Raw genomic sequence first — 25,371 nt, forward strand, 5'->3', positions numbered from 1 at the left:
CGGCACAACCCACTTTACACCTCTAGCCTCAAAGGCATTCTAGAACCTATTTTGTCGGATATGGATATCCCCATTTTGGATCTTCGGATGAGGTCGAGTCGAATTCAAATCACCCCTCTATCTGATTTGATATATATATGTTATTTATTAATTATATAAATATAGCGCACACACACATATTTATAAATATGCTATTTATATAATTACATTGCATTTTTATGAACTTGTTATATTATTTGTTTTTTTTAAACAATAAAAAACATGTATATATGACGAAAATAGTTGAAAAGACACTTGTATTTTTTATTTAAATTGTTATATTTTATTTTTCTTTAATAATTTATTTATTCATTTAAAAAATTAAATTAGATCAGATAAGATCCAAATATCCAAATTCCTCATCGGATTCAAATTCAAATCAATGTTTATGAAATCCGATGATCTACTGTTAATAATATCATATCAAATCCGAATATACTCTAATTCAAATATTCATTTGCATCCCTTCATATTGGAAAAAGGGTGCAGAGAACTTCAAGGGCTTGCATCACCATGAGGATCTTTTCTTCTTTTTTTTTTGGGTAAACAGACCCTGAGGACCTTAATGCAACGAGTCATGACTACCATATATATATATATATATATATATATATATATATATATTCTCAGACACTTTCTAGATTAATATATGCCTCCCAGACTCTTCCTCTATATTCTCAGACACTGGATCAGTCTAGTAATTAGCTTTATCTTTGTGATATTGCTTGGGTAAGATTAGACTCTCTCTCTCTTGCTACAAACTTTAGTAGAAAAAGTATGCATTGAGAAGAGGAACCAATACATCGGAGGTGTTGGGGGGGGGGTGATTCCCATTGAAGAACACACTCAGTATCCCTATAACACGTGGCTAAATTCAAGGTTTAAAGTATTGATACGTATCATTTCGGGACCCCTCCAATACGCCCCTATAGTGGATGTATCGGAGGTCTGACCGATTCAGGGGGTAGAGAAGACCTAAATTGGCCCCCCTGAATCGGTTGCAAAAATGTTTATCGGCGTATCAGGCGTATTGATATTTTGGACCTTGGCTAAACCATGAGCTAAAACATTTGTTACTCTTGACACAGAAAAAGGAAATTATGGTGAATGGTGACACTAAGCTTAGAATATCCTGGATAACCACCTGACTCGGACAAGAGCATGAGATAACGGAGCCACAAACAACAGTGCAATTGTTTGATAAAACATATATAGTCAGATTCTGCAGATGAGATAAATCCCGCAGCGATGGCTTCACACCTCCACTTCCGTATAGAATTTCTTGTCCCTGCACAGCACAACCCACACTACTACTGATCTACCCGCTTTAACAGCAGCATCGGTGTAAATCACAACATCAGCCACACTATGCTCAACATCCAAATTGGGAAGTTGATAAACACCACCTCCAAATTACGAAGATAACATTGTTTCTGGCCTCCCAAATCTTCCATAGTACAGTGGACACCCAAACAAACATCCTCATTATTTGGGCTTGCTATCTCAGGCAAGTGTCCCTTTGGCTGTGACATGACTGAATCTGTGAAGCATCTCTTTTGGCACTGCCCAGTGTCTCGGGCCAAATGGCTAGGTTCACCCCTTGGGTTTCGCCCAGATTTAATTCAGGCTCAGTCTGTTGCAGACTGGATCCATGCATTAGTTATAACGCATCCATGATTAGACTCTTAAACAGTGAAAAAATAAGCCAGTGATTCAAAGGAGATTCACATCGTAATAACATGCTGAAAATTTACAAGTGATAATGTTTCATACAGGGCAAACTCCGTGAAATGTCAGAAGAGTTTCTTTTGCCACTAGCAATTTGCCGATTTCTGTCAATAGTAGAAATTTACCTAGACTCAATTAGCACATATTTACAAGCGCATTCAAATAGAAAAGAAGAAATGGTAGGGCAGTATTTACAAAAGAAAAACAGAAAATGCATTAGTTACTTCTTCTTGCCTTTACCCTTCTTAGTCTTCTTGGACTTGGATTTATCCTTGGATTTGTAACCACTGTCCGTGTTTCTATTATTTTGGGTTTGTGTTGCAGGACTGGTCTTGGTTTCTGTTGCGACATTCATCTGTAAAGTTCCACCAGGCATATCTGTATTACTCTGCAAGAACAAAGTATCTAATAGAGACTTCATCACTGGTTTTTTCCCCTGCAATCTCTTGAAAAGCTCCCCAGCAGTTGAAATTTTATCCACTGATTCCTGGTCACTGGAAGAAAAAAGAAGTTTCAGCACACAAGTGAACACGTTTCTAGGTCTCAGACCATAAGTATTATAGTCACTTTCCAAAAGGGGTTAGTAGTGAAGTCGTCTAGAAGATTGTAAGCAGCAAGTCCTACAGGCACCTGACACCCAACCAGAATCCACAAAACTGTGACTTAGTTAACAGTTTGTCTATCAGTGGCCAAAAAATAATGGCAAGCATTTCAACAGGACTTGCATGGTGCAAGTCAAGCAGACTCAACTCCCTGGTGGGATCTTGCAGAGTAGATTGGTGTGCCTTGTATTGTCTAACCATTTCTAAAGCACAAGTAAAAAAATGGTGGGGGGGGGGGAGAGATTGGTTGGAGAGAGTGTGCGAGAGAAGAGGAAACAGTTCGTAAGCCAGTTGTAACTCAGTAAATCATGATAGATTGTAAGTAAAGATTCATTTAACGTAAAACAGCGATTAGCCTATGAAAATAATGTTCACATGCAAACTTACAAACCAAATCCACACATTCAGACTGACCTCATCTCAAAGGCAACAAAGAATTGCTTCAATTCATCAAGCAATCCTTTTCTCACTTCAGAAAGGTTAGCATCTTCGTTAGGAAGGTTATTCTGATTCAATCTGAACATTGCGGCATCAATAATACGAATAGCATCCTTAACATCCAACTGCAAGCAAGGACAATCTTTAGAGGCATACCCACCATAGACAAAACAGATGTAATTGGGACTACTGGTACCTTAATGTCTGGTGTATTAGAAGTAAAAGTTCTTGAATTCTTGTATGGCTCATGCTCTCTTGGTAGTAAAATATCAAATGTTTCCCAGAAATGTTTGTATCTCTCAAGTAATAACTCATCATCATTTTCATTCCCACCCTTCAATTCCTGTTTTACCATTCCAGTTATGCATGAAGATGGAACATCAGCACTATTTGGAAGGTGATTTTCACTGCCACTCTTTGGAAGGTGATTTTCACTGCATCTTGTACTCCTTGATTCATCATGTTCTGAATTCTTTGAGTACAAGACTCTCATTACATCCTCTCTGCATTGAGTGACATCTGTATTTATAACAAGTGCATCTGGACGTAGATGTTTTGGAATATTCTTTTTTGAGCCCACAATTACTAGAGGATTTTCAATAGTTTTAAGTGCTCGAGAAAGTTCTACTTGAATTTGAAGGATACTGTGGTTCCGCTTCCTTGGGTTTATACGATTGAAAGGTGGAGGTAGTAGAGAACTACTCAGCAGACAGAAAAGTAAACCCCAATGGTCTTCAGAGTTTAGACAAAGTAATATCACCATAACAACCATTCTCAATACCATAGGCTGATAGTAGGTATTCACATTAATTTTAGATTTTTGAAGCCATTCTTCCATCACATATTTATTTAAAAGAAGTTCCTCCACCAGACGAGCAATAAAATTGTAACACTCCATCACATGACCCATATTAGTTTTCGAACATGTGCTCAAATTGGCATGCCATTCCTGGCAGATGAGGATTTCAACCATAGAAGATTTTGTTGTGAAGAAACTCTCTTGACAAGAAGACACCAAAAACAGAAGACGTTCAACAAGATACATGTAACAGTGAGGTGATATGTAATCAGGTTCTATACTCCAGTTGACAGTATATGTATCTTTAAGAGCTTCTCGGAGCTTCACTGCCAAAGAAAGTTGTCCAAACCTGCATACCATATTCTGTTTCAGTTCCTCGATGAATGCTTTCCATGGAGGATTCACATCAAACCGCTGCACAACCATCCCATAAAGTTCATCAGACAGTATCCCTGATACAAAGATTAGCATTACCACTCTTCCAATTTCCCCATGTGTCAACACACTCTTCAAGTTGATGTTTTCAGTAACAATATCCTTAAGTAGATCCATAGAAATACTGCTTTCCCTGAGATAAATCATCTTTTCCATCATTGCCTGCTTCCAATCCAGAGGAAATACATACTCAAAGAACTTAGTCCTAGATAATGCAAGGAACTTTCTTACATGTTTCCAATCCAGAAACTTAGACTCAGCAAGAAACTTTGTCACTTCAAACATATAAAGGACAGCCATAGCTTGACAAAATATTGGAAAGGGATTGTGAATCGAGAAATCATGGAGCTTTTCCAGACACTCTAATACTTTTAGACCAACAGAACTTATTTGTGAATGCCAGTATCTCTTAGCATGAGAGACAAATTGATTAACATCCATGCTAACTGAATTCCTATCTTTCCAGAGAGATCTTCCATCAGTTTCCTTTAGCCAAAAGGCATCCGAATGGAGCAAATTGTAGGCGTGAATACGATTGCTATCTTGTTTCCGTATACCCATATAATCCAAACAGAACTGCCCATAGGCCACATATTCATCTTCATGTTGGGTTCCAAGAGACTGGAGGAATGATAGTATGTTTACAGTCCTCTCCCTCCAAAGGTTCCAAAAATACACAAGATTATGAACAGAGACCTGATTCCTACAAATTACGACTCCTGGATTTGTCATCACATCAGAGACAACATCATGTTCCCACCCATATTTTGAAGGATGTGACTGAAGAAGAAGATCAAGAATTTTCCATGTGCAGAAAATTTCAGCTCTGAGATCCTTAAGTCTCTGGGAAGCACTGAAATGTTTCTCCAAGCATAATAAGTTACTATCTTGGTCTGATATTACTGTGGCTTCTATGCAGATACAGTTGTAGAAGAACTCTGATTTCTTCTTTGCAAAAAATTTAGCTTTATTTAAAAGATCTTCCTTCTCTATGAATTTCTTCAAAGGCCAACCCTTGCTTCCAGGTCTCCAGAGAGAGTTCCCAACAACATATAATATAATGAGTCTTGATGCATCTTCATATCGTTCAGCCTTCCCTAGAAAATCAGCTTCAAGGAGAAGATCTCCCTTTAACCTTGCAATGCTGGCAGCCTCCACAAAATTCCCTGATTCTTCCTCCAGCAATACAAGTTCATCAAGATAATTATGGGACCTCAAGAAAACACGTTTGAGATCAATAGAATGAAAGGCCCTAACAAAATTCATCATAGCCTTGGTATCATTAAGCTCGTGATAGTGAAGTGCACATTTCTCAAGGAATGTTCGTTCCATTTCAAGCAGTTCTTCAGTTATTGCAAACGTATCATCACCAGTAGTTGAATTTTCTTTCCAATATTCAATGAAATTGAGTCCCATGTTGAATAATTTTCCCCTTATACAAACAGACAAACACTTTGAGAAATACTTGCCTTTAGCATAAACTTCAGCAGCAAAATTCCAACATTCAGCCATGGAAAAACAGTCACCAGCATCCTCGAGACTTGATGCTCCACATTTCTCCCGATAAAGCATACCTATATCAGTAAAAGATATTTAGAAGCAAGAAATAAACCTCACCCAACAAAGCAATCATTTTAAAGTCACAATTCAAACCTACTTTCTGGGTAAAGCCATCATTTTAAAACAGCTAATGCCAGCAAAAAACTAGGGGTGGCAATGTTGACCCCAACCCACATGCTTACAGCAGCAGGTTAAGATGGGTCAAATGACCCATTAGGGTAGGGGAAGAGGGTCAGGGTAGGGTTGGGTCAAGGGTACCCAAGAGGGTCAAAGCAAAGGGTCAGGGTGGGTTGGGTTGAGGTTTAGTACTTTCATCAGAGGATTTGTAGTTTGTTTAGGGTTAGAAACTTCCAAACTTCGAAGGTTTATCAACCACACTGTTTCACCTTCGCCATTCTCAAACATTTAGGGATTTAAGTTTTCTCTCTAACCGTTGACCATCGTCAGTTCTCAGGTAGGTGCCCGAAGCTTGAAGCTTCACTCAATCGCTGCCTTTGTTCTCCTCTTATGCCCCCTTAGACGTCAGCACACTGCTTGGGTCAGTTAGGGATCAGTCAAGGATTGAACTTGCTAAGGGTTAGGGTTTGGTAGCTTGAAGCTTCAGTCAATCGCCACCCCCTGTTCTCCTCTTCCACCCCCTTAGACGTTGGCACACTGCTCTGAAAGTCCAACATGCTCTTCTGCTCTGACCAAGAGAAGATAGAATTTCTCTCCCAATGCCTATTTGCAGATAAGACAAGGAATTAGGGTTTGAAAGTTCGAAGCTTTACCAATCACCACTGATGCTCCCTCTGTTCTCTTCCACCTTTGTTCACCAATCACCACCAATGCTTGATCACTGCCTTTGTACCACTGACGGCCCTTGCCTCTAGTTTGCTAATTTGTCCATTCTTATTTGATTCTTTTCTGGTTTCTCTGTAATTTTCCACAATTTCCCATTCTCATTATTCAAAGATGCAGAAAACAAGTGTATATGGGTATAGAATTAAGGCCTTTTCTCCATTCTCTGTAACTAAGGCTTTTTGACAGTGGATTTTTGCTTAGTGAAATAACGCCCTCCTCCTCCCAAATTTGCATTTTAAACAATTTTTTTGCAAAAAATTAAGCATTTTTCTATATTTTTTTTCTTTGTAATTTTTACATTTTGTGCATTTCTGTACTTTTTTTTTTTACAATTTTCTATTAATTTTTGCACTTTTTGCAATTTCTGAATTTTGACTCAAATATATTTTTGAATTTTTATCATTTTATGTTTTTTTGCAATTCTACCTTTCTATGGTGTGTGTGTGTATATTAAATTTTTATTAATTTCTGTATTTTTCTGGTTTGTGCATTTTTAGATGAAATATATGTTTTTTTATAACTTTATGTGTTTTCTCGATTTTTATCATTTAATGTATTTTCTGTAATTTCTACTTTTTTTGTTATATATAATAAATCTTTATCATTATGTATTTTTTCTACAATATTTCACTTTTTTTAAAATATATAATTTTTTGAGTTTTTATCATTTTATTTACTTTTTGTAATTTCTTTTTTTGGCTGAAATATATTTAAAAAAATCTGCATTTATAGGTGAGGGTAAGTGGGTCAATATTGGTAGGGGTGGGTAATGGTCAGTATGGATGGGTAAGTGGGTCAATATGGGTGGCTGAGGGCGGGTGAGGGTCAGGGTGGGTTGTGACCCATAAACAAGGATTGGTGATAGGTCATGGTGGGTTCGTATTCAACCCATCCATTTGCCACCCCAAGAAAAAATGATACAATTTTTTCTGATGTGGAAATTGTGTTTTGTTTTATAAAGCAATACCATTCACATTGGCAAATACCCCCCCTCCCAAGTAAATGTAGAATAAATACATAGTTGATGGACCCAGCTTTGGTAGCAAGGCACACAAGACCACCAAACTCCACGGCTGCCAAATAATAGACAAGGTTCATACCAAATTGGTTCAGTTATTGAGCCAAAAACTTAAAACTGGTAGAGTCAATGAAGCAGGTGTGACAGGAAAATCATGTTAAGCATCCAGTGCAACAGATCTGATGCTAAATCAACTCCTGATTCTTTGGTAAGCCTCGTGCTGACAAGCATGAGAATGTGGGTTTGAGTCTGTGTTCACTCTGTGCTAAATGCAAAGGTTATTCAAAACTTCCATCAAAAAGACCCTTGATGAGTGTGGGCCAACATTAAATAATAGCATATTTTCTCTTAATTCTTTTTATGACAATTCATCAATTTGCATAGGTCCAGAACAATTTAAACTAAACATATTACTTTCAATTCACTGAAAGGTCCAGTATTAAAGCATTGCTAATTACCTTATGCCCAAAACTTAAAATATGTTACTCACAATTGTTAATTATCTAAAATAGGTCTATATCAAAACAAAGCTATTTGAAGCCAACCAACTTTGATAGAACAGATAGAATAGGTTTCGTTGATAAAGTGTCTTCTTTTCATCAGTAAGGTTCTGCAAATAAACTATGTATCTCAACAAATTTCATAATAAATTATGCATACCTGCTCTTTGAAATTCTTTTAGCTCAATAAAACACTTTGCAGCATATTCAGCCCTCCCAATGTTTTGAAATATCTCAGCAGCCTCCATGAGGACAATGCGTGCCATCTCAGGATTTGATCCACGCATACGGTCAGCAGCAGCACGCAGTCCAGCAGCCTTCGCCCATTTTTCCCTGTATGCATCACCAGCTCTTTCGAAGCACATTGTGGCCATCTCATAGTTACCCTCATTGAATAGCTGCCAAAATAAATTTCCAAGATATGAATTAGAATTTTTATAATGTACCCCCACCCCCACAAACTAGGCTTAGACATGCACCATAATGGGAAGAAAGTTGAAAAAGAAGCATTCTTCCATTCTGTTCGACAAGTTGGCACACAATCAAAGTAAGTGATTACTTGCATGAATAATAGTCATTCTGTCAGGACAGTATGTCAAAGGGCAAGAGGCATTATCTGGGAAAAGTTATATTCTTGATTGTTCCAACTGTGGATATCACTTTCTTGTAGTATCAGTGCTGTCAGACATGGATCAAACATAAACCGTTCTGGTTTCTGGGTCATAGATGGTCTGGACTGTCAGATTTGACTCCTCAACTTGCTCAAATAAAAATTTGAAAAATAAATAGTTCAAAATTATTTCTTTAAATAATTTATATCACAATAAGTCTAAAAAATATATATTATATGTAAAGACACCCACTAATGCATGTATTTGGGTTAACTTTGACAAAGTCAACATTTCTATGAACTAGGCATCTCAAAAACAGTTTTGGCTGTCAGTTCCTTGTCCGAATGGTCTGAGCATTTGATAGGACTTTGAGTTCCACAACAGTGCATAGAATTGACAAAATTATACCAACACTATGAAGAAACAATAAATAAAAAGGAGAGGATGAACATAAAATTTCTCACCTTAATACCACGTAAGCTCCATTCCTCTTTGCTGCTTGCCACTTGCATCGCCTGTGCAAGGGATTCATCAAGTTGTCTAACTTGTACAAGACACATCTTCTTCCAATAATCGAATATAGGCTTGGAAAACTCCTCTATGTTTTCACAAATCCACAGCCTTTGTCTTGTACGTGTTATAGCCACATATAATTGCTTCAGTTCAGAGCAAAGGATGTTATGTTTGGTCGTGTCAAAATTTGGAAATGATATCGGTCCAGTAGAATCAAGCATGTCTTGTTCTTTCATATATTTATAAATTACTCTCCATTGATTTTTTAAAGGAGACGTGCCAAAAAAGTTATATAGCAAAACATCCTACAAAATCAAAAGGGTAAAAGTAAATGATTACCAAAATTAGAAAAAATCAGGAAATAATATTATCTCATATGATAAACCATGAAGCTATCAGCTGTTCAATGTGAACATAGCATATCAATATTGCATAAACAAGGGGCCATGTCTTGTAATTTTCCCCTGCATCAATGTCAAAACAGTTTAAGAAAATACCGACACCAATGCAGCCCCATTACAAATAAATTTGACGGCCTGAATTGTCCAAATCAACTTAAAAATCAAATAATTAGAATGATCTGATTACATCATCTTAGAACAATGGTCTATAGTAAATTAGTAATACATCATACAAAATCAGAAGGGTAAAAGTGAATTATTACCAAAATTAGAAAGAATCAGAATTTTTTTTGATAAATAAACTCATACAGCAAATCATAAAGCTGTAAGCTGTTCAATAAGCATTTGGCACATCAATATTGCATAAACAAGGAGGTCATATCTTGAAATGTTATGTAACCTCCATGTAAATCCAATTTAAGAATATAATGACCCCAATGCAGACCAATAGCAAATAAATTTGATGTTTTTAATTGTCCAAATCAACATAAAGATCAAATAATTAGAATGATCTGATTACTTCATCTTAGGACACTGGTCCATAGCAACGAAAATGCAATCACGTACAATAACTTAGGCACTATGCAAGCTTTCCATTTAAAAATGTAATGGTCAAAGAGATTAATACTTTTGTGGGAACGAGCAATTACACAAACTAACCTGAAATTCAAGACCTTTGCATTCAATTATTGTTAAAACAAGAGCTTGCTTTCCAACATGTTCAGAAACCTCCCTTCTAGCATGATCATCACGAACCAGAATTACCTGTTCTGCACCAAATCCAATCATACTGCTGCCAGTTGTTCCACTATTACCAAAAATTGTTATAATTGCATTCTCATCATTCCCAGATTCAAGCAAAACTGGGGCTTCTCCATATATAAGACTCATCTCTGGGGTTAAAATGTCTATATACAGTGGGAAGAAACAGTACAGTAGGTCAATTACACTCTGTGCCAAATTTAGGACACCGGCATGAGTACGGAAGTTCTGGTTCAAATGAAAAATGTCGGAGATGCACTTTTGGCCCTTGTCTTTTGAACTGTCCTTGCTGTCACTTACAGATTCCAAGATGAACTCTTTATAGAACAAAGAACGTATATCTTGAAATCTGAAATCAATCCCCCTGGCAATAGTTTGTGCCGTATCTCCTGAAAAAACAAAGCCTTCACTAAAATTTTTGCATATAAATTTCAGAAAAGCAATCTGCCTCATAGTGAGATCCTGGACCTCGTCAACGTACACAAAGTCCATTTCCTCACCCTTGTAGCCACCATCTTTCAGGCGGTGATGAAGATCAATAACAAAATCTGCCAAGTCAAATTCACCATTCACTAGTTTCTTCTTCTCATACTCAAGAAAAATATCATAAATCATTTCTCGTCTTTCCCTGTTTAAGGTTGATACCCGACATTCAGATAGATTAACATAGTCCTCCCTGTCGAGTTTACCATTAGAAGCCTTGCCTGCTCCCAACCCACCTTTTATATGTGAAATTATCTCTCTAAACACTAATGAAGAATCAAGCTTCTTAGTTAGTTGACTATTAAAATGGGGCCAATAACCCAAATTGAACCTGTCATAATTAACCTCCTTTGTTCTTATAAAGGTTTGTAATGCTATTGATCTTGAAGGTCCAGAATTACCAAGAGAAAGCTCCCTCAGATCATGAAATCTATCAAAGTATGAAATTTCCATGCTACCATCTAGCATTAACAATAATTTCTGGAAGGTTATAACAAGAGGGTAGGATGTAGGTGGAATATCAATGAAAGAATCAGGGATATCATTGAACTCAGTTGTGCAATCAATATCAAGCATATCAATAGAAGTATGCTCCGAAACATTTCCTCCACAGATGAAGCTGTGCAAGTAATCATTTTTTTATTAGTCAAGACATCTAAATCGGACAAAGCTTTTCATATACTAAAATGTGACATATAGAAATGCATAAATTATATGTATGTTGTGAAAAGAACAATTCCTTTTACACCCACAATACAACTACTGAAAATTAAATGGATTTCTAAAATTGTAGGTCAATCTTTTTTCCTCCGTAGTGATTGTTCCAAGCCTATCTTCATCATCAATTGTATCAGCTTGTTTGACACTCAACTTCAAGCTCCCTTTTGTTGCAGTACAATGAATAATTGCCTTGTTCTTTTTACACCAATAATATACAATTACTGAAAATTAAATGGATTTCAGAAATCTTAGTTGGATTTTTCCCTATATAGTGATTGTACTAAGCCTATCTCCTAGCTACAATAGTACAAGTTATTTGACATTCAATTTCAATTTTCAACCTCCACCTTATTGCAGTGCCATTAATATTTGTTATATAGCAAAGGTAATATAATGGATAATTTTCAGTATAAATTTAAAGTTTAACTAATTAAAATTATCACCCCAGGAGTAGCAAACAAAAACAAGAACCTGTTTTCAGACAAATTGTGTTGTTAGATTATGTGTATTGGGTCTACTTGTTTACTATATACTGAAACTCAATGGATCATCATGTATCTAACTTTTAGTTTGAGGGCATATTTTCTCTTTTTTTCTTTTTTTTTTATTGGTAAGCACTTTTCCTCCTATTTTAACTAGAAACAGAACTTTCCAGAACAAAATCATCCATACAACCTCATAGTGGTCTTCTTACAATTAGCATTATTATTGTATACTAGACTGTATCTGGTGGGACACTGCCAACCGCAGAGGTCTCTTTGAGGGAGACCTACTCTCCTGAAACAATAGAAAGATAGGGAAGGGAAAAAATGGAGGAAATCAGGTCTCTCAACAATTCTTATTACATGGGTATCTATAGCATTACAAGAGAATCATGTGTCTCGTGCATGGTGTCATTGTTCATTGTTAACATGTCTTCCTTGTACAGATATAATGAACTGGTGAGTGTGGGCTTCATAGGCTTGAGTGCACAAGCCTGGGCTTCAAGCTGAGACTGGGTGAATTGAGACTCGGACTGTAGTTGGTACCCGGGCCTGAGTCTTATCAATTCGCTCCCCATCAAGAACCTTGTCCTCATGGTTGATACTTGATAGTAGGAAATAGCTTCTCATCTTCACAAAGGTTTCTTTGTTGAATTTCTTCCCTGTCTTGTCCTCTGGTAGTCTTGGGCTAGCTGAAACATTGGGCCCAACACTCCATTTCAACATGGATACATGGTGAAGATGGAAAGGAGGAAGATCTGGTCTATAGGCTACCTCTCCCACATGTCCAGAGATAGGCAATGCTATCAGAGCACTAGGGCTCAGCTGCCACTGTTCATGCCACTTTTTGTGCCCTAGGAATAGAAACTCACTCTGTTCACTAGAAGGGAAAGGACCTAAAAGGAGTGGTTTTCCATTAGAAAAGGAGGCTTTAAAGCCTGTAGTTGTGGCTGTTATGGTGTTTTGGGTGTTCTTCTAAAGTTCCCTCTTGCTACAGCCCAAAAGAGGGACGGTTATGGTGTGTGTGGCTAGTACAGCAGGTTAGTGATAATGTGTGGAGTTCGAACCCTAGTGTAAATGTATGAAGTGGTTGGTCTCTCTAAGTCAGAGTTGTGTGGTTTCTAGTTGTGGCATCTGGCTTCTCTTTCGGTGGTGGAAACTAGTGTAACAAGTTGATTTCTTGTTGTGGGTGACTATAGTGTACTTGTTCAACCTTTTGTGATCTATGGGTTCTTCCACTAGTAGCACTAAATCAGCTGTATAGTGCAATCAGATTTAATGAATACCCCATTGACCATGGTTAAGCTTAATGGCATGAACTATGAACCATGGGCCAAGCCTATGGAAGTTTGTTTAATTGGAAGAGGCAAGCTGAAATATATTAGGGATGACCAACAAAAGAATGGGTCTAAAGGGTACAATGAATGGGTGCAAGAAAATGCACAGATTATGAATTTGTTGTGAAATAGTATGGAGAATCATACAAGTGTTAATTTTATGTTTTTAGACATGACAAAGGAGATCTGGGAGAATGCCAGGCAACCATACTCTAGACAAGATAATTTCACAAGGATATACAAGTTATACCAAGACTATTTTACCCTTCAATAGGGAGACAAGAGTGTGGAGGAATATTATGCTGCCCTAAAAAGCTTGAGGAATAAGTTGAATGTTTATCATCTCCTCTCTAACAGATTTGAAGGTGCAACAAGAACAGAGGGAGTGTTTGGATGTTACTAGATTTCTATCCGGCTTGAGATCTGAATTTGAGCTAGTAAGAGCTCAAATGCTGGGAAGTAGTGATCTCCCTATTCTATTGCATCAGAAGAGTTTGCACTCCACATGGTGAGCACACTATCCTTACAGAGAAATTAGCCTTAACTGTTGCTAGAGGTGGTGGTGGTGGTTGAAGAGGTGTGGCTAGAGGTAATGCTTGGGCTTTTAGAGGGGGTCATGGTGGTGGTAGGGAAGGAAGAGGTAGTGGCAGAAGTGGTAGTGGATGTGGTCAAATCCAGAAGTGCCCTCATTGTGGTCATGAAGGTCATACAGTTAATCTTTGCTATGATTTGCATAGTCCACCCTCTTCTTGGGCCAAATCAAGCCTTGGTGGAAGATGAAACTTCGAACAATGTCTCTACTGAGGAACCACCTATTATCAGAGTTGGCAATGAAAAGTCTGCTGGTCGTCCATTCCTTTGGCAATTCTCTGGCCGTGTTTCTGGAAAGGAACAGTATGATTTTTTATCACAAATCCTCTCTGAAGCCAAGGTCATCAACATGGCTATAGAGTTTGTTAGAAGTTGGTTGTCTATACATACAGATTTTAAAGAAGATACATCTGATTTAACTTTTTTGAGGCCCTTCTAGTTTGTGTACAGTTTCTCATTGTACAAAGAGCCTTTTGATTAATACAAATATACTTTACCTTTGCTCAAAAAAGAAAAATTAATATCTAAGGTACAATGACAAAATTAACCCTCACAAGCCTATAGCCCTCTACAACTAGTTGGTGCTGCAATCGTTGAAAAAAAAAGCGGTGTTGCATTTGGCATCAGAGGAGTGGAACAACCAGTTGAATATATTCACATTGAAATAGAGTTAAATAATTCTGCCAGAAAATAATGCAATACTAAAGCACCTCTTATGTGCTGCACACCCATAGTTTTCTTAACAATCTAGACATATATTCCAAAATAATTTTGACAGAGGAGAACCTCACAATGTTCTATAAACAACAAAAATGCTGAAATAAGCAGGAACTGAGGAAGGAAATACATAATTGATTAATTAATGCAATCACATACCTTTTCAATTGAGAAATCTGCTTCTTCACAGCCAAACATAACTTAGGGCTCACAGTAACAAAAATCTGGCGCAAAAAAGTCTGACTACTCTCTCCAACACCCTCTGCAAACTTGTTCTTCTTTCTATTAGAGATGGATATGTCACCCTGAACACCAGAAAATCCTTCTTTGGAAAGAAAATACTGTTGTTCATTTCGAATCAATTTCATAGTCAAAACTGTCGTCTTCCCAGTTCCTGATCTTCCAAGGATAAAGGTGCTTCTAGGGTAAGTAACTATTTCCAGTTCCTGGTCTGTTACTTCAAATGGAAGATCAAGCTCTCTACCATCACGACCAGAAAGTAAATGTTGAACAATACCAGAAGACAATGAGTAGAATTTCATTAGGAGTAGAGACTCAGTGACCCTGGAGTTCTCAACATAGGTTCTTCCATCAAATGCATCATCAGCCAGTTCCTTCACTGACTCATTTTTCCGGATATTCTTATACCGAACAATATGAGTATAGGTGTCCCAACTCTTTGGCACTTCCAGATCCCTACATGCACAATAAATTGATAAATAAAAACAACAGATATAAATGAACCACTGGATTCATTTCCATTATTTCAGGATATTTGCTTCACTCACTTTTTCAGTAGCAGAAAGGTTAGGGAAAGATCCAAAAATTATCATAAACTATGATACCCAGATACCTGTACAATGGTGTCATATTGTGCTGGATACTTCAAGTTTTAATGGAAATACCATACCAATACCTTATCCAGCCAAGTCCCTGCCATATCTGAGTAAAATAGATTGTAACATAAAGTAAAGCAACAAAGCAGCTGAAGAAGGAAAACACAAAACAAGTAATGAAAAGCAACAACATAGTTTCATGGCCATTCGAGCTTGGCTCACAGAAATGGTGTTAGACTCGACCTCAAATTCAATTCGAGCTAGAGACTTGAGCTTGAGGTCAGCTCGGTTCAAAAGCTTACAAATTCAAGCTTGGCTCGACTTGAGCTCAGCTGCAAACCAAGCTTTTTCTAAAAAATAAAAATTATACATATAAAAATAATTTTTATTTTACATACAAAAAATTAAGAATTATAAAAATTGTTTACTATTATACAAAAAATAAAAATCTTATATAATATATATTATTATATATATTGTTGAGTGGGCCGACTTGTGTTTAGTTTATTTCCTTTTAAATTAAGATGTTGTTGGGCCTTGGGCCCATTAGTCTTTATTTTTTAAAGAGTTGTAATTACTTAGGTTGAGTTGCCGCCCTACTTAGGGCATCTTTGTAATATCTCATACTTAAGTTAATTATAAATAGAATGAGGGGCTGGCGGCTAGTGGGAAGAAAATCGATCCTAGTCGACCTTCTTCTCTTTTCTTCCCTTTCCTTTGTCTCTTGCTGAAATCCCCAACTTTCTACTCTTCCTTTCACAAGAAGCTTGGCCGAAATCAGCACATAAGGTTTTCTACTTGGTATCAGAGCGGGTTGAAGGTTCTTGAAGAGATTCGTTCCTGTAGCCCTAGATCGGCCGACTGCATGGAGATTTAAGAGGCTGATCGAAGCTTTCTTCCCTTTCCTTTGTCTCTTGCTGAAATCCCCAACTTTCTACTCTTCCTTTCACAAGAAGCTTGGCCGAAATCAGCACATAAGGTTTTCTACTTGGTATCAGAGCGGGTTGAAGGTTCTTGAAGAGATTCGTTCCTGCAGCCCTAGATCGGCCGACTGCATGGAGATTTAAGAGGCTGATCGAAGCTTTCAGGTAAGCCCAGTTTTTGGATTTTCTTGGTGGATCTGTATGCCCTATAGCTGGTCTAGGGTTTCTCATCAGAATCAGGAAAAACTGGAGAAAGGGGAAGAGTCCTGATTTTGTTGGACTCTTCAATTTTGACCTAGGTAGTGGCGCCCTATTTTTTTAGGGTTCCTCGGGGTTTTTTGTAAGGGGACATTCAAGTTCCATGTGGTTTGGAGGCCTCTAGAGAGGGCGGTTGCTTCTTCTCTCTCTTCTCCCCATCCCACCGAAAAAGAATCTTTCGTGGGAAGAAAGTCCAGGACACCAAAGGAGTGTCGTTGGTTCCAGAAGGTATTCTGTTTATTCTTGTTGCATTTTTTAGCTGTTTTCTGTACCTCTTTGAGACACATGGAGGGACACAGAGTTGAATATAAGCCCGGGAATGAAATGAGACCAGTGGGAGGAGGTGCTGGAGACCCCTTCGGAGCCGGAACCATTACTACAGTTAGGTTGGATGGTACAAATTACTTGGAATGGTCCCAATCTGCAAAGATGGCCATTGGGGCTCGTGGAAAATTGGGGTATATTACTGGTGAAGAGGTAAAACCCGAAATTGGCAACTCTCGGTGGGTGCAAGAAAATTATATGCTAATGACATGGTTGTGTAATTCTATGTTGCCACATATAAGTAAAAACTTTTTATGGGCAAACACTGCTAAGGAGATACGGGATGGGGTGGCAGAGACCTATTCACAGAAGGAGAATGTTGCTAGGGCTTATCAACTAAGAAATCAGATTATTGCTACTAGGCAGGGAGATAGATCTGTTGCAGCTTATTTTTCAGTCCTTAAGACCCTGTGGCAGGAGATTGATCATCTAGAGATCTTTGCTTGGGAAACCACCAAGGATGCAGCTACCTATCAAAGACACTTAGAGAAGTATAGGGTGTTCGAATTCCTTGCTGGCCTTAACCCTAAGTATGACATTGCACGACAGCATCTTCTTTCCAGGGACAGTGTCACTCTCTCCCAAGCATATGCATTCGTGTTAGGGGAGGAGTGCAGGAGGGATGTAATGATGAAGAATCTCATGACTGATCAGTCTGCTATGTTAAGTGTTGTGAAACCTAAACAGAATGGCAATGAGAACAAGAAGGAAGACAAAAGGGACTTAGTCTGTGACTACTGTAAGAAACCGAAGCATACAAGAGATACTTGCTGGAAGCTTCACCCACATCTTGTGCCAACCAGATTGAAGAATAAGAAAGGAAATGCACATATGGCAGTTACTGGTGACACTCCGGCCCCTCCTACTACAGCTGCCTTGGAGTCTGTTGCAGCTGCTGCAGTAAGGTCCGAGCTTGAGAGGTTTGGGTTACTTCTGAATCAGAGGGATGCAGCTAGTTCCAATTCAGCCGCAACCGGACAACAAGGTACAGGTAGCACAGGTGGAACTCACTCTACCTCCCTTGCCCACACAGGTAGTCCACATGTCACTGCAAACTATGTTTTTGCTTCAGGTAAGGAGAGATCTCCTTGGATTATAGACTTTGGAGCCTCAGAGCACATGACCCATTGCTCCACCATTTTCTCCTCTTACCAGCTCAGTTCTGGCAGAGATAGGGTCTCTACAGCTGATGGATCCCATGTTCCTATTGCTGGGAAGGGATCTGTCAAGATTAATGATTCCATTTGTTTACCCTCTGTCCTCCATGTTCCTAGATTGAGCACCAACTTGTTATCTGTTAGTAGTTTGACTAAGAATCTGAACTGCTCAGTAATTTTCTCTCCTAGACATTGTATTTTGCAGGATCTGGATTCAAAGAGGACGATTGGGAGTGGTCGTGAAGTAAATGGAATCTACCTCCTGGATACTCTTCCAATTCACCAAAGTCATCATGTTTGCAAGGGCAGTGAGTCAAAACTTGTGGATCATATTATACTTTGGCATAATCGTCTGCGCCATTTGTCTTTTTCTTCTTTAAGTTCTTTGTTTCCAAAACTGTTTGAATCTGTGAGTCTGTCAAGGTTAAAGTGTGAAGGTTGTGAACTTGGAAAGCATTGTAGACACTCTTTTAAACCGAGTAATAAAAGATGTTCTTCTCTTTTTGATGTTATTCATTTGGATGTGTGGGGCCCTTATCATGTTCCCTCTATGGGCGGATATCGCTATTTTCTCCTGTTTGTGGATGATTTCTCTCGATATTCCTGGATTTACTTGATGAAATCACGTGATGAGGTACCATCCTTGGTGAGACAATTCCATCAGATGGTATTAACACAGTTTGAAACTAGAATCAAGATGTTCAGATCTGACAATGCTAGGGACTATTTTGAGAGACATCTTGCCTCATATCTGTTGGAGTATGGTGTTGTCCATCAGAGTAGTTGTTCCTACAGTCCACAGCAGAATGGTGTTGCGGAGAGAAAGAACAGACACATTGTTGAGACGGCAAGAAGCATGATGATCACTGCGGCAGTTCCAGTTCGTTTTTGGGGTGATGCTGTTCTCACGGCAGTATATCTGATTAACAGGATGCCTTCTCGTATACTTGGATTCAGCACTCCATTCAGCCTTCTTATTCCTCAGGGGGAGATGTTTCATATTCCTCTAAGGGTGTTTGGGTGTGTCTGCTTTGCGCATATTCTTGGTCCTTACCGTTTGAAGCTTGATCACAAGGCAAAGAAATGTGTCTTCCTTGGATATGCAGAGAATCAGAAAGGGTGCTGCTGCTATGATCCAGTCTTTGGGAACTGGTTTGTTACTATGGACATCACTTTTTTCGAATCTACATACTTCTTCTTAAGGAACCCTTCTCAGGGGGAGTGTTTTGGGGAAGTAAGTCAGCAATCTATCCCTCTCCCAGTTCCAGTTCCTGTGCCTACTACTGTGCTTGACAACCATTCGATGTCACCTACCATGCCCCCCCCCCTTTGCGTTCCATCTCACAGTATTACTCACGACAGAGACTTCATAAGGAGGTTGATTCCACTACAGCAGAACTCACACCACTTCCTGTCGATCCCTTGGAGACTCCAGATTCGGCTGATACAGATCCAGGTATTCCTCTTGATCCCTCTACTATTTCAGTTCCCATTGGTCCCACTAACACTGTTACAGATAACCTTGATCTCCCTATTGCTCTTAGAAAAGGGAAGAGGAAGTGCACTGCTCATTGCATATCACAATACTTATCCTACAGTGGACTTTCTCCTTCCTACCGTGCTTTTCTCTCTTCTCTTGATTCCGTGTCTATACCCAAGGGTGTTAGTGAGGCTCTCTCCAAACCTGAGTGGAAGGCAGCTATGCAAGAAGAGATGGAGGCTTTGATTAAGAATCAGACATGGGAGATTGTGGACCTACCAGAAAGCAAGTAGACAGTTGGATGCAGATGGGTTTACACAGTAAAGTATAAGGCAGATGGAAGCATAGAGAGGTACAAGGCAAGACTTGTTGCAAAAGGATACACACAGACCTATGGCATTGATTATCTAGAGACTTTTGCACCAGTTGCAAAGATGACCTCTGTTCGAATACTCCTTTCTCTTGTTGCCTCGTACTCTTGGCCCTTGTTTCAACTGGATGTGAAGAATGCTTTCCTAAATGGGGATCTACAAGAAGAGGTGTATATGGATCTTCCAGTTGGTTTTTATGATAATGCTAAAGAGGGAAAGGTATGCAAGCTGAAGAAGTCACTATATGGCTTGAAACAATCCCCCAGAGCATGGTTCGACAGATTCAGAAAGGCCCTGATTGTTTTTGGCTACACTCAAACTCAATCTGATCACACCTTGTTTGTGAAGCGCAGGGGATCCTTGGTGTCAATCCTAATTGTTTATGTGGATGATAATGTTGTCACTGGGAATGATCTGAGTGAGATTGATAGTCTGAAGAGGAACCTGCATAAGGAATTTGAGATTAAGGACCTTGGAGAACTGAGATACTTCTTAGGCATTGAAGTTGCAAGATCGAAATATGGAATTTTTATCTCTCAAAGGAAGTATGTCTTGGACCTTCTCCAAGAAACAGGGAAACTTGGAACAAAGGCAGCTAGCACCCCCATTGATCAGAACCACAGAATCAGTGCATCAGAAGGTGAACCAGTAAAGGACCTTGGGAGGTACCAAAGACTTGTGGGTCGGCTACTATACTTGTGCATGACAAGACCAAACATCTCCTATGCAGTAAGTGTAGTGAGCCAATACATGCATGCTCAACGAAACCAACACTGGAAGGCAGTTGACAGGATCCTTGCTTATCTGAAGGGACATCCAGGCAGAGGCATATTGTTTACTGATCATGAACAGTTCAAGCTAGAGACCTATACAGATGCAGACTGGGCAGGATGCCTCGATGACAGAAGATCAACTTCAGGAGTGTGCACCCTAGTTGGGGGGAACCTAGTCTCATGGAAGAGTAAAAAACAAACAGTTGTGGCAAGATCAAGTGCAGAAGCCGAATATAGGGCCATGGCACATGGAGTTTCAGAACTTCTCTGGATCCGTTCTCTATTGGAAGAAATCGGTGTTCAGGCAGAAGAACCTCTGATGCTATACTGCGATAACCAGGCAGCAATTAATATTGCTCATAATCCAGTCCAGCATGACCGAACTAAGCACATTGAAGTAGATAGACATTTTATCAGAGAAAGGGTAACTTCTGGAGAAGTTTGTCTTCCATACATTTCTTCTGATCTGCAGCTTGCTGATGTCCTCACAAAAGGCGTTGCAAAGAATAAGCTGGAGCATGATCTACGCAAGTTGGGGATGTATGACATCTACTCCCAACTTGAGGGGGAGTGTTGAGTGGGTCGACTTGTGTTTAGTTTATTTCCTTTTAAATTAAGATGTTGTTGGGCCTTGGGCCCATTAATCTTTATTTTTTAAAGAGTTGTAATTACTTAGGTTGAGTTGCCGCCCTACTTAGGGCATCTTTGTAATATCTCATACTTAAGTTAATTATAAATAGAATGAGGGGCTAGCGGCTAGTGGGAAGAAAATCGATCCTAGTCGACCTTCTTCTCTTTTCTTCCTTTTCCTTTGTCTCTTGCTGAAATCCCCAACTTTCTACTCTTCCTTTCACAAGAAACTTGGCCGAAATCAGCACATAAGGTTTTCTACTTATATATATATATGTATACACTTATATGTAAGTATGTTATGTATGTATATATAATAAAAATTATTTATTTATTACACTAGGCTCGATTAGGCTCATGAGCCGAGCTTCATTGGGACTAGGATTTTGTTCAAATACTATAAAGGCCTTGTTCATTTTACTTATCTAGGCAAGTGTTTCCCAAGTAAAGCTTACTCGAGTAAGCATGCTTCCTGTTCTTTTATTATATGAATTTACCCAGGTAAGGAGGGAAAGAGAGAGAGAGAGAGAGAGAGAGAGAGAGAGAGAGAGTGCTTACTGAATTTCCTCTCCAGACGGGTAAGTTGCTTATCCAAGTAGGTGGACAGTAATAGTTACCTGAGTAAATGATACAGCCAGGAATATTTCTTTATCAATGGATGGAACCCACTAATACCAATTGATGAATGTGGGTAAGTTAGTCAACTCTCCCACTGACCAAATTACTTGCCCCCATTTACCAAAAAACGAACAAGGCCGAAGTATTAACTCCCCCTAGGTTTTGCATGTTAACTTATTATACCCTCATAGTTTGGGGTTAAGTTACTTGTTTCACCCTTCAATTGACATGCTATTGGCTTTAGTGACAGAAAGTGCTCAAGTGACATTTAGAACTGTTTAAAAGTTCACTTTAGCATTTATGGTACCTTCTTGTATATCATATGGAAAAAATCCTCATTATTCTTCTTAAATGGCCAAATTTTTTTATTCCATAATGTTAAGAAGGGAATGAAAAGTTAAGAACAGATTCAAAAAAGAATAGAATAAAATATAAATTTAACACAGTAAAGTTAACGTTTTATTGTTGAAAGGCATTTCGGTAAGATATATGTTCTATCTTAATTCTGTCTCTTATGTTAACAAACCCCCTGTAATTTTGTTGTCAAAGGAGGTATTAGTTAGTAAGGGTATAACTGAAGGGTGATAAAAGTTTAACCAAAAACTCCATGGGAGGAATAAGCAATTTAACCTATATAATAAAACTGCAGAGTACTTGCAAATGTACAAACATAAGAGAGCTCTAGAGGGCAGACGATACCTGAACGTATCTTATTTTTCACATTGAACTACTCTACTTTACTTTCCTCCATTTCTATTTACATCTGTTTCTTGCTTCCTTTTTTCTTGAAGAATACTTGCTTCCTTTTAATTTGTTTGAAGATCAAATAATTTCAAGTCTTGCCAATGCCACAGAGGAGATAACTCATCATAGTTGAAACTTATCTTTAAACTCAATCCTCTACTATTGTCAAGACTTCTTTTGCTCACTTAATATGCCTTTACAAACCATGTTTTCATATACATGTTTCCTCAGTCCTAGGCCATTGACTTAGTGGTCTCTAATCATATGACTAATTATGTCCTCAATTATACTCCAGTAGGGATACAGTTAGAATTGCAAATGGATCGCTATTCATAATTTTTTTGAAGGGGAAATATCCAATATGCCACTACCATGCTTCTTTATGTTTTACACGTTCCTCAACAGTCAAATCATGTGTTATCTTGAAGTAGCTTTACTAGGATTCTGAAACACAAAATAACATGTTTCCTAATTATTATGTTTTCCAGGATCTAGCTGAAGGGATAACAAATGGTCATGGGAAAAAATTAATAGCCTATACTTGTTGGACTATTCTTCTATTCCACTTTCTTCTTCAAGTGATCTTATTAGTTAGTATTGACAGATTGGCTATTCCATTCATTCTTCTTGGGCTTTTATTTCTTTTACTTGTTATGTTTATGGGTTGCGGGCCTTCCATGGGCCTTTACTTTTTCTCTTCTTTTGCTGCCACTAATTAGGGGCAGATGTGTAATTTTATAATTTACTTGGGCCAATTAATACGAAAGTCGGGTGTTCTCTCTAACCCACTCAATTGATTGTTCTCTCTCACTCTCTTCTCCTAGCCCTATTCTCCTACCTCTTTTCTCCTCTATTATCCCTGTCTTTTCTACATATTTTTTGATTTTTTTGTTGATTATATGCTGCTGAAATCACAATGGACACGAGTAATTGAGAGGGCTGATCTTTGCTGCCTAGAAGTACTTAAGGTTCAAAGTTCGATTTTCATCACTGATACAGTAAATAATTAGAGTTAAGGCATTTTAATGGTATTAAATATTAATATCTGTGCTATGATATTTATTGATGAAGTATCAGAATGACAGGGTAAACGAATTTTGAGTATTGACCTGTTGAAACGCTTGATACTCAAAATCAAGTGTATCAATACTTTGTACCTTGGAAGTACAATTTGAAGTTTATTACCCAAAATCAAGAATAAATCAGAGATTATTGGACCTAAATTTGCAGAGGACTTGTTAGACCTTTCTGAAATGGTGCTTGGAATTTATTTTACATATCTTTCAGTATTATTGACCCTGTGTTGCCTCCACCTGAAACAGCCCCGCCCCAAGTTAAAAGGATGCAATTTCCGAACCCACCCCAACCCTATAGGGTCAAACCCGATACCAACCTAAGTACCTGACCCAACCAGTATAATTATTCTTTCCAATAAAAAACAGTTAAAGACAAAACAAAAAAAGTTCCGGAAAAATGTATTCGAAGTTAAAGAACATCCATTGAACCAAGGTTTTAAATGTTGGTGAAGAAGAAAAATACAAACAAGACAAGAAAAATATAGATGGAAGAAAGACACAAGCAAATATGAGAAATACAAGCAGGAAAAAATAGTTGTTTGGATTTGGACTTCATGTTTATTAAAAAAGCACCCAAAAAATACAAACAAGAAACTTTCATCTGTAACAGAATCTAGTAAATCCTTTCCTGTCATTTTTAAGCAGGAACCCTAAGTTTTATAAAAGCATAAATAAACAATAAGCAACAAATAATTCATTCCTTAAGTATACAAAGGCTTACCATTGAGATGCTTTGCAGTCTGTTTATTTCATTGTCCCTTCTCCAATCTATTCTATTTGAAAAAATGAATTTAAAAAGGAAGTGAAATCACAACAAAATCCTAGGTCATGGTGTCGGTAAAGTAAGAAAGATAGGATTTGATTGATTAAGAGATTTGAATAAATTTAGGAAGGATTAGATTTGAATAATTTTAGGAAAGTCATATCCTAGGATTAAGGGAAAGATTTAGTCAATCCCTGATTGCGAGAGATTCTAGGGGTTTGCCTTTCCTATCTTTTCTTATTTAAGTTGTATGCTCAACATGTTTTTATTATCAATAAAGAAAATTCTCTTTTCTCTCTCCCTCTATATTTCGCCACATGGTATCAAAGCTTTAGGGTTCGATCATGAATTTTAAGGCCGCCATGGTTGGCTCTGGTTCAGCCTCTTCAGATGCTACCAGCGGTGTGACGTCTTCAAAGGGAGGTATTCAGTCAGCGGCTATTTCTCTTTCTGAGAATTCTCTTCAAATTACCATTCACAAATTGAATGGAAAAAATTATCTTGAGTGGTCTCAGTCCGTGCGGTTGGTGATCGACGGCAAAGGGAAACTCGGCTATTTGAACAGCTAAGTGAAACCGCCAGCCACTGATGATCCAAAGTACAGGCAGTGGCGTTCTGAAAATTCGATGGTTACCGCCTGGTTCATCAACTCCATGGATCCGGTGGTTGGAAAACTATTCATGTTCTTGCCGATGGCTCGCGATGTGTGGGAAGCTGTTAGGGAAACCTATTCGGATTTGGACAATCATTCACAACTGTTCAAACTGAATACTCGAATGTGGAAGATGCAGCAAGGTGAACGTGAAGTAACAGCTTATTATAATGAGATGATGGTTGTT

At 38.3% G+C, this 25,371-nt stretch overlaps 1 protein-coding gene across 2 annotated transcripts in view; it reads right to left on the bottom strand.

The window, feature by feature from the left end:
* Nucleotides 1-1,748: 1,748 nt before the first annotated feature.
* LOC104589402 (uncharacterized) overlaps nucleotides 1,749-25,371 on the bottom strand; it is a 43,013-nt gene continuing 19,390 nt past the window's right edge. For both annotated transcript variants that reach the window (XM_010247715.3, XM_088904209.1), the window contains 7 exons: nucleotides 14,739-15,275; nucleotides 10,148-11,351; nucleotides 9,038-9,391; nucleotides 8,123-8,360; nucleotides 3,004-5,615; nucleotides 2,784-2,932; nucleotides 1,749-2,261 (listed from right to left, as the gene is read on the bottom strand). In XM_010247715.3, coding sequence (XP_010246017.1) covers nucleotides 1,988-2,261; nucleotides 2,784-2,932; nucleotides 3,004-5,615; nucleotides 8,123-8,360; nucleotides 9,038-9,391; nucleotides 10,148-11,351; nucleotides 14,739-15,275 — 5,368 coding nt within the window. In that variant the 3' untranslated portion in view covers nucleotides 1,749-1,987. The remainder of the gene's footprint in view (nucleotides 2,262-2,783; nucleotides 2,933-3,003; nucleotides 5,616-8,122; nucleotides 8,361-9,037; nucleotides 9,392-10,147; nucleotides 11,352-14,738; nucleotides 15,276-25,371) is intronic.

The sequence above is a fragment of the Nelumbo nucifera genome, chromosome 4, assembly GCF_055504915.1.
Source record: "Nelumbo nucifera cultivar China Antique chromosome 4, China Antique-T2T, whole genome shotgun sequence".
NCBI lineage: Eukaryota > Viridiplantae > Streptophyta > Magnoliopsida > Proteales > Nelumbonaceae > Nelumbo > Nelumbo nucifera.